Source organism: Terrapene carolina, unplaced genomic scaffold (genome assembly GCF_002925995.2).
Source record: "Terrapene carolina triunguis isolate 2854851 unplaced genomic scaffold, T_m_triunguis-2.0 Scaffold88, whole genome shotgun sequence".
NCBI classification, from domain to species: domain Eukaryota; kingdom Metazoa; phylum Chordata; order Testudines; family Emydidae; genus Terrapene; species Terrapene triunguis.
The window spans coordinates 18,507,962-18,517,903 of NW_020664439.1; the positions used below are offsets into that span (position 1 = coordinate 18,507,962).

General features: G+C 42.8%; 1 protein-coding gene across 1 annotated transcript in view; it reads left to right on the forward strand.

Annotated features, from left to right (window-relative positions):
• The window catches only part of ATP1B3 (ATPase Na+/K+ transporting subunit beta 3), a 61,298-nt gene extending 52,296 nt beyond the window's left edge, over nt 1-9,002 (forward strand). The window contains exons 6-7 of the mRNA XM_024211009.2: nt 3,978-4,064; nt 8,279-9,002. Coding sequence (XP_024066777.1) covers nt 3,978-4,064; nt 8,279-8,449 — 258 coding nt within the window. The 3' untranslated portion in view covers nt 8,450-9,002. The remainder of the gene's footprint in view (nt 1-3,977; nt 4,065-8,278) is intronic.
• Nucleotides 9,003-9,942: the final 940 nt, after the last annotated feature.

The window sequence follows — 9,942 nt, forward strand, 5'->3', positions numbered from 1 at the left end:
CACACACACACACACACACACACACACACACACACACACACACACACCCCTACCTGCCAGTGATGTTTATAGATACCAGTCTGGATCAATCTAGTGGCCAGCCAGATTGGTCGCAGAGGGGAGCGGGGCTCTTATAGGTCGTGATCCGATGCTCCTGGACTGTGGCAAGACGAACCCAAAGTCCCATGGCCGAGCACCCTGTTCTTATAGGGTTTTTTTCCTCTGTTGAAGCCTATGGATTTTGCTGTGTCAGTTTGTGACCAGTTACTACTTAGTTGGTGTAAACATTCCAATACACCTCCGAGAGGGTCATCCTGTCCTTTGTTCCGATTTAATTAATTGTCCTTAGGGGTGCCAGCCTTTACCTCAGGGTCGTCAATCTGCCTTTCATTATGGATGTGCGTTGATGATTCTTTGATGTCCTTTAAGTCTCTTCACTCCTTCTTCTTTGACTCTGGCTATAACAATGGCCTTCACACCTTATCTTTTCCTGATGCATACATTCCTCATTCACACAAACAGATTGAGAATACAAACAGTAGTATTTTCTATTGAGCAAAAAGGCATTGCAAATTAAACCTTGCTAAGTTTTACAATCAATAACCAAGACAATTTACATTGAGACCCAGGCCTTCAATGTTCCTCTAATCTACTTAACATAGACACAATAGAGAATCCTGTCTCTTACTTACTAAAACCTTAAAACAAAGACATGTATATTTAACTAGAGTGCCTATATTGTAATACATATAGGAAACCATAGTAGACATTATAACTTATCCTAAAACAAATGGGTGACCATAATCAGTCATAAGGATTGTTCTGGTCTGTCATTCCTTTCTGCTATTCAAAAAGGGTGGCTGACAGGATGAAATCAAATCATACATTAATTCTCATAGTACATTATAAAATCCAGCTCCTACACCTTGGCTTTTTACTTAAATGTACCCAGCCTTTCCAAAAATCGACTCAACTCTTCATCGCTACAGCGGATAGGATGAAGGGTCACCCGGTGTCCTCGCAGAGGATTTCTAATTGGATCACCTAGTGCATAAGGACCTATTACGACCTGGTAGAGGTTCTGCTGCCGCCGCCGATTGTCAGAGCTCACTCGATGAGAGTGCAGCCATCTTCGGCGACCTTCCTGGCATACACCTCTGTCCAGGACATCTGTAGAGCTGCAACGTGGTCCTCTGTTCACATGTTTACTTCTCATTAGGCTGTCACTCAGCAGGCCAGAGACAACGCTGGGTTCGGCAGAGCTGTGTTGCAATCTACACATCCATGAACTCCTACCCACCTCCAGGGATACTGCTTTGGAGTCACCTAATATGGAATGGACATGAGCAAGCACTTGAAGAAAAGACAGTTATCTTTTCTGTAACTGGTGTTCTGAGAGATGTGTTGCTCATGTCCATTCCACAACCCACCCTCCTTCCTCACTGTCGGAGTTTCCGGCAAGAAGGGACTGAGGGTGGGGGGAGCAGCCCGCTGCCACCCCATTCCACGCCAGGCGGGCACCACTCCAGAGGGCACCAGAGCTGGTCCTCTACAGATACTGCTAAAGGAAAAACTTCTGGCACTGGTGCATGTGGCGAGCGCACGCACCTAATATGGAATGGACATGAGCAACACATCTTGAAAAACACCAGTTACGGAAAAGGTAATGGTCTTTTGCTTCCAATTCCTGGAAAGTAAGTGGTAAGCTTTGGAATTGAAGGACTTGGGAAGTAGTTTGTGGGATAGATTGGCAGACTCTCCAGACACGAGTCTGGCAACCTGGACTCAATCTGCATTCACACTGTGAAATGCCTGGACTTTGACCTGCCTCATAGTAGGACTCGGGCTGTGCACCCCTCCCCTGCTCCCAAACAGGGTGCAAGGGCTTTCTGACCTGAGTCGACTGATTTTGTGTATGGATGGGAGGGGGGCTTTGGGTTCAAACTTGAGTCAGAGCCAAGGCTTAGTGTTCAGCATACATATTCTCCTAGCCAGAGATGTCAACTATCCCTAATTTTCAGTAATCGTCCTGATTTTTAGGTCCAACATACAGCAAGTAGGGCCATGGTCACAGTGGGCATTGTTTTCTACTGCTTCGATGGCACATTCAAAGACTGCGCAGTGAGAGTCTGTTAGGAGGCAAACTGTGGTGATTTTGAATGGATTGGGGCACTGCTGGGTTCAACGCCCAAGCCAAAGGCTGCATGTTGCACTCTAACTGCCCCCATGTGCTCTAGGTACCTGGAGCACGCCAGCAATGACCATGCAGAACAGTTAGCGTGCAGTTGGCAACCTGTGGTTTGGGCAGTGAATCCAGCACCCCAAATTTCACTGATTATTGCTGTGGCTTGACTCTATCAGACTCTCACTGCACAGTGTCCTGGGGAAAAGCAGGAGCAGGCAGTGATGGTGGCAGTGGAGGAGAGAGGGAACATGACTGAGGAGGAAGAGGAGGCGGATCATCCTGGGAAGGAAGTCCAGGCCCGGAATTGGTAATGATAATTAAGGATCCCAGGTGGCATAGAAGGGCTGCTTTCCTAGGGCTGATCTTCCCCTTCTCTGTGTTTGGAAGTAAAGGTCGGGGCTGCAATGGAGGCAGGGGGCTGGCCCTCCCCTTGGCCATGTACACACAGACTGGTGAGGGCGGGGGTGGAAGTCCATGCAGTGTCCCTAATTCCTTTCTAACTTTTTTCATAATCTCCTCTCAAAGTCTCAGAGCAAGGTTGGTGTCTCTGCATACTAGTCCCTACTGCATTAGCCATGGGTAAGGCTGGAGTCTTTCACAGAGGTCACGGAAGTCATGGATTCCGTGATTTTTCCGGGGCCTCCATGACTTCCGCAGCGGCTGGTGCGGCTGACCCCAGGACCCCCATAGCAGCTGGGGCAGCTCTGGGACCAGCTGCACCGGCCACTGCTCCGACAGCCCCAGGCAACTGGTCCCAGGCACTGCCCTGAAGCAGCAGTGGAACCCCAGGCTGCCCTTGCCGGAGGAGCAGCAGCAGTGGTGGGGCACTGGGCCGCCCTCCTGGCCCACAGTAGCAGCAGCGGAGCCCAAGGCTGCCCCGCTCAGCGGGTAAGATTTAGTCACGAGTATTTTTAGTAAAAGTCACAGACAGGTCACTGGCCCTGAGTTTTTGGTTATTGTCTGTGACTTTTACTAAAAATACCTGTGACTAAATCATAGCCTTATCCATGGGACATTTCCTGATTTTTTTTGCAGCCCATGTGTGTTTAACTCTACATAATCACTACACTAGAATTCCATTGTTTGTAGGGAAATTTAGCTTTGGCAGATTTGATCCAAAAGCCAAAGCTGAGTGGATGAGGCTTGGGTCTGCCATTTTAGAGATGTGGATTCTGTTCCTAGCTCTGACAGAAGTGACCTTGTGCAGCCTGTTATCTTATTGCAAAATGGGGGGTATGAGGCCTTGGTTAATAAAAGCTTGTGAATACCCTGAAATAACAACAGCCGTTGGCAGAAGAGGAGGCTTCAATTCTTGATGTTCTGGCTTCCTGGCCAGTACATCTCGTAACCTATTTTGTGTGTATCTCTCCATCATCATGCTAACCTTTTCATTGTAGAGATGTATGTTTGGTTTTTTGAATGATGGTGGGCAGAAAATAAAACTTAGGGCTATTCTGGCTTAATTTCTACTTTACTAAATAAATATTAGTAATAATTTTATCTAGATTAAAAATGGAAGGTTGCAGCATGTATAAGCTAAAATCTGTTTTGTGAAATACAATTGGTGGTAGAAGGTTATTAATATATTAAATGTTTAACAAGTACAAGTTTATGTGTATGAGTCTTTTAGTTTGGCAAAGATCGTTCATTCTGTTGTGAAACTATTCTGGTACAGCAGTACTCATATTTTTGTAGGGTTCTTGCATTTCATCATTAGAACATTGTAATTTTCTTTTACCTCTTAATTTTTGTTAAAACGGGAATTAACTTTCAATTTTATCTTCAACCATAGGAAGAAGGCAAGGTTCAGATAACTTATTTTCCTGATGGGGGAATGATTGATTTAATGTATTTTCCATACTATGGAAAAAATTTACACGTAAGTATGTTTTAATGATAGTCATGTGTTTTGTAAATTTTGGGGGGCATTTTTAGGATAGGTCTGTGATGGTTACTGCATTGTTCAGACTTGAAATTTCCAACAAAATACACACATGAAATATTACTTATGCAGGTATTTCAGAGTACTTGATAAGATCTGTGCTTCACCTGCCCATACACAGGAAAATAGATTGGGATTTACTGTCTTCTTACTGAAGAAAATAAAACTGAGTTCACACTAACATGATTTCAGTAGTTTTGCTGTAAAAAGTCAATTTTCCTTCAAGTGATATGTTCACTACTTACATTTTATTAGGTCTCCTCAAATGAAAATAGAGGTGGCTAGATCAGATAGGCCTGTTTATCTTAATAGTTAGAAACCAGTCATTGACATGATTAGTACACACACCAGATAGTTAAACTTTTTTAATAATAATCATGCAACTAACAGTTTTTTGCCCTTATCAGAAGTCTAGACTGTTACACTATTGTTTTTTGAATAATTGGTTCAGCACATTCTCCCCCCCCCCCCCCCCCCCGTGTTGTTGGTGTCACTCTTCATGTCCTTCATGCTTTATATCCTTTGAAGCACTGTGGGGTAGCTTTCTAGGCTTCCCCAGAATTTGCTAATATAAATACTGTTAGCATGCTAAATGCATATAGACCAGGAGTCTCAAACACGCGGCCCGCCAAGCTCCCCACGCTCCCTCCCCACATGGGGTTATTTCCTGCAGGTGCGGGGTGAGGGGTGCAAGCTCTGGGAAGGAGTTTGGGTGCAGGAGGGGGCTCCAGGCTGGGGCAGAGTGTTGGGGTGCAGGAGGGGGTACGGGGTGCTAGCTCTAGAAGGGGCTGGGGGTTGGGATGCGGCCTTCCTCCTGGTGGCACTTACCTTAGACGGCTCCCGGTCGGTGGCAGGTGCAGCGAGATTAAGGCAGGCTCCCTGCCTATCCTGGCCCCACGCAGTTCCCAGAAGGGGCCAACGTGCCCCTGCAACCCCTGGGGGGTGGGGGGGTGGAGGGAGGGCACGTGGCTCTGCGCACTGCCCCTCTCTGCAAGCATCATTCCCACAGCTCCCCGTTTCTGGCCAATGGGAGCTTCAGGGGGTGGTGCTTGCAGGTAGGAGCAGCGCGCAGAGGGAGACCCCTGTCCCCCGCCCGCGGGGCCCTGCTGGCCGCTTCCGGGAGTGGCATGGGGCCGGGGCAGGCAGGGAGCCTGCCTTAGCGGCAGCCCTGCTACACCAAGAGAGATTGCAATCAACTGGGAGATTCTCTAGGATTGACCAGTCGGTCGCGATTGACCGGTTGGTGACCACTGCTCTATACCTAAGGTAAGGTATGGTAGTGGAGGAGTGTACTGGGGTAAGGCAGAGTTCAATACTATTCCTGGCCTATTCAGCCTAGCTGAGTAAGGAACACTCTCCCAGTACTGTATTTTCTTGAGCAAGTACTCCCTGTTGTAACAGGAGTTTTGGTTGCAGGGACATCTTGCTGTCTCTTGGGATTAGATTCATCTAGAGAATCTTTAGTTCTGTGAGGATGACCCAGCATCATCTTTCCATTCTGACAAGGTTTATAATTTAGATTGAGGAAGAGTTGTCTCGTGGTTTAGAAGGGACTGGACAGGACTTGATCACAGATTTGGGTTCGCTTATCAGCTGTGACACAGGCTTTCTGCATGACCTCGTGCCTCAGTTTCCCATCTGTAAAACGGTTATTATATTTATTTACTGCGCAAGAATGTTGAGGGAAAATTCATTTTTTGGTGTTGATACTATGATGATGAGAGCTATATAAGTATTTATATATTCTGTTTGGGAGTCCAGAATGGCCACCTCTTTGCCACCTCCCTCCCGCAATGCAATCTACACTGCCGAGTCTGTGTGGTGGGTCAGCCTCTGATGCCAACACTGAGCAAAAGGCCCTCTGAGATCATCCTGCTTGCTTCTAGGGCTTCACAGAGGACTGTCTCATCTGACCACCTTTTGGAAGTTTTGAATACTTTTCAGAAGAGAGGCTTGAAGAGGAGCCTGTCTGAGCCCTTGAAGGAATTACTTTCTGTTCTCCTGAGCACTTAGTAATTATCCTAATTGTTGCCCCCTCACTAAAGATTTCATGAATTTTGAGGAATTGTTAGCTTGTATAGCTGCAGTCTTAGATTTCCAACTGATCTCTGTCCAAGAAAAATCTCAGGTTATAATACTGGAGCCACAAAAGCGTGGCACATCTACGTCTCCTGTCAAAGGCCTGATTTGAACTAGCGAAGAACCCTTGGATAACCCCTACTTCGATTCTAGCATCTTCTATTACAAGTATTTGGATATTTTTACCCAACTTACTAGTTTGCCAGTTTTCTTCTCTCAATCACATTACTAGGAAAAAGCTAATCTACATAGCTAAGATATAAAGAAGACCGGGGGGAGGGGAGATGCTACTGACAACAGATACTTTCTTAACAGAAAAAAAAAAATCTATTAAGGAGTCCACTAGATTATAGTTAATGGGAAAAATCTAGGAGTCAGGCTTCATCCTTTAAGTGAATAACATTTTATATCAAGAAGTGTTTTGATCTAGGGTTTATTTCCCAAAGGTTTCAGGGTTCACTTCACTAGAGCCAGTACAATCTCCCACAGCTTGTCTTAGACTTCACTGTAGCAGATCTCTTCCAAGTTGCTACCCTGAAGTTTTGTACCTTTACACAGCACTATTCCCTAAATTTAGCTTCAAAATTTGGTGCTCAAATTGGTAAAGTTATCTTCAGACCTACCACTTCTTAAGCTTCAAGGAATGTGTATTTCTGAAAAAGTGATACCCACCCACCCTCTTTAATTGTCTGATTTTAAGTGTCTCAAGTTGAGCACCTAAAAATTGAGGCACCCAGAATCACTAGCCACTTTTGAAAATAATGACCTAAATAGATAAATACATAAGAGTTCTCAGATTACAGCATACTTGTGAAATATAGATTTAGTTGCTGTTAGTAAATTTATATTTTACTAGGTCTTGAAATGCCATCTGTAACAAGTATAAAGGATCCTTTAAAAAGTGATGCCTTGCTTAAATTGGACTTTGAAACTAGAATTCAGTTGAACAAGCTTTTGATATAACTTTCCTTCCTATATTTTAAGTTTTGACAACAGGAATTAGTTCAAGGACTATAATTGCTCCACTGAATAATAGAGATCATCGTATAATTAAGGGCAACATCCTCAGGAGCGGAATCCTACCAGAAACTATCACCCTGATATTAAACTTTATAAAAGGTGGTTGCAAAAATTCCAAAGAAGCTAGTTCAGTCCCTCAAGTCAAAATTTAGGAAAGTCAGAAATCCTTAGCCTCAGCATGGATGCTACTTAAGTATACCGTAGAAAAGTCATGGAATGTGTGCATGTACGTAAACAAAGATGGAAACAGAAAGGCAAGTAAAAATGATTAAATAACAAGGTCCCATTTGAAGTGAAGAGGTATCTGTAAGAAAATGGAAGTTCAACGCAAGTTAAGTGAACAGAAAAGAGCATAAATTATGGCAGATTTTTTCATATGCTTGTAAAAAGCAAAAGGTTAATATAGGCTTGGATTTTCAAAAAAAATGGAGAATTAGACTCCCAAATCCCATTTGAATGCAACTTGCATTGAAAGTCGCATTCAAACTTTCTTGAGCACCTTGAAAATCCTGTCTATAACTGTTAATTTATGCTGAATTTTTCAGTTGAGACAAATGCTGTGCAGAATTTTAGCCTGATTAACTCCTACACAAATAATTTTAACTGAGTTAGGGTACATCTACATCTCAAATTAAGGGATAATTGTAGCATGGATAGGCAGACCTGCACTAGCTTTAATTGAACTAGCATGGCTGAAAATAGCGGCAAAGACACCGCAGCACGGACACAGCACTAGCTAGGAACAAGAGTCTGTAGCAGGTTTGTACTGGTATGGCTAGCCTGTGCCGCAGCCCATGCTGCCATGTCTTCGCTGCTGTTAGCCGCGCTAGCTGGACTAAAGCTAGCATGTGTGCGCCTACCTGCACTACAATATCACCGTCGTTTGCAGTGTAGGTATACCCTTAGATGGGACTCGGTAAAATTGGGGGGTTTGTTTGCATTTTTCTAGTCCAGTAAACAATAGATGAAGTGAATCTGTAATCTTAATTGTTTTTATTCAGAAAAGTTTACTGTGGTATCTGAAATAATTTCCCCCTCTCTCTATTTACTAGGCTGACTATCTACAGCCGCTAGTGGCTGTTCAACTAGCAATTAACTCCAGCAGTACCAAAGAAGATGTATCAATTGAGTGTAAGATTATGGGATCTCCCAATTTAAAAAATGAAGATGACCGTGACAAGTTTCTTGGACGAGTTTCCTTCAAATTTCAGATGTCTGAATAGCATGAGTCAATCTCCACAAAGTAAACCTTATGTTGTCTGGTTTTTTATTTTATATCAGCTGGACGTGCCATTCCAGGATATAAGACCACCTGGGATAATGTGGCACATGGCGTTCAGGGTAGCATAATAGTGTGCTTCCAAATCATATTTAAAATCCCAAAATAACTGCCTGTCAAGCTTCTGCCTGCCCCACTGGACCAGTGTACAGACCATAGTTATGTGATATTAGGGACCTGTAAATAGTTGATTCCAAACATGTATTAATGGTGGTCTTCGTCTGTTCTAAAATGTGGTTTTATCCCCAAGTGACTGTCTCAAACATAATGTGCTGTGCTATGTAAATACTGTATTGATTTAACACTGGTTTGACAGTCATATCTCAACACTGATACAGTTTTAGGGATCAAATGATAAGAATAAATGGTACCTGACCAACATAGTTATTTTTTAAAAAAAACAAACAAAAAAACAACTCTGCAAGAATTGCGTGTGTGGAGACGCCTTAAGTTCTGTACTGGGTTGGGGGGACTAAATAAAATGGATTTTAAAAGTGTTGGTATGGATTTTTGAAATTATTTAAGTGCTGAACTAGTCTGTTTTTGTGCTTGTCACTGTGCAGGTATGTGTAAACATGTAATATTTAGTATTTTAGTTGAGAAATTGAATCTCATTGTATTGTTAATTGCTTGCAGTATGTGGAACCCAAATAAAACACATACTATGTAATTTAAAAACTTTAGTTGAGAAATATCATCTGAAACAGTTTCTTTGAAATGTTAATGGTTTCGAGTCCTGGTAACAATTGTACTACAGAGTTTGCTTGAAAGAAATGGCCTCACTATTCTGTGAGTCGCCTTTTGTTTTTCAATAAAATCAAAATTCCTAAAATGAAAAACTTCTGTTTTAAAATTAAAAGCAAAATGAGAATTGTCTTGATTAAACATTCCTTTAATGTTTATACTTCGTTCCCTCACATCACTTTTGCCATATCTGATTTATTTTATTTTATTTTATTTTATTTTTTTTACTTTCACTCAACTTTTGTATTGAATTTTTTGTTTGCTGCTTCATCCACCACTTGAGAGAAATTTGTTTTGCTCATCTTGTTACCTGAAAAACCACTTCTCAGTTTGCAGCTAGTCCAGGTTTCTCTGAGGTTGCACTTTACATCAAATTGAATTGCAGCCATTTAGATCTCTCACTATTGCAGTTCCTGCAATATTGCTGATAAAGGAGCAGTGCCACTCTTTCCTATTGGTTTTTTCGCACGTGTGCTCCTTAGTCTAATTCAGTATTTCATGATGAAAAAAATTTGCTTTGAACTAGGAGAGATTTCCATTATCTGTTTGACTTAACCAGACTTTAATCATTTCAGCTGAAATTTCCCATGCCTTGATGTCTGCTTCAGACTTAATTTTTTTAATAAGTTTTAGGGTATGTCTACACTACCCACTGGATCGGCGGGCAGCGATCGATCCAGCGGGGGTCGATTT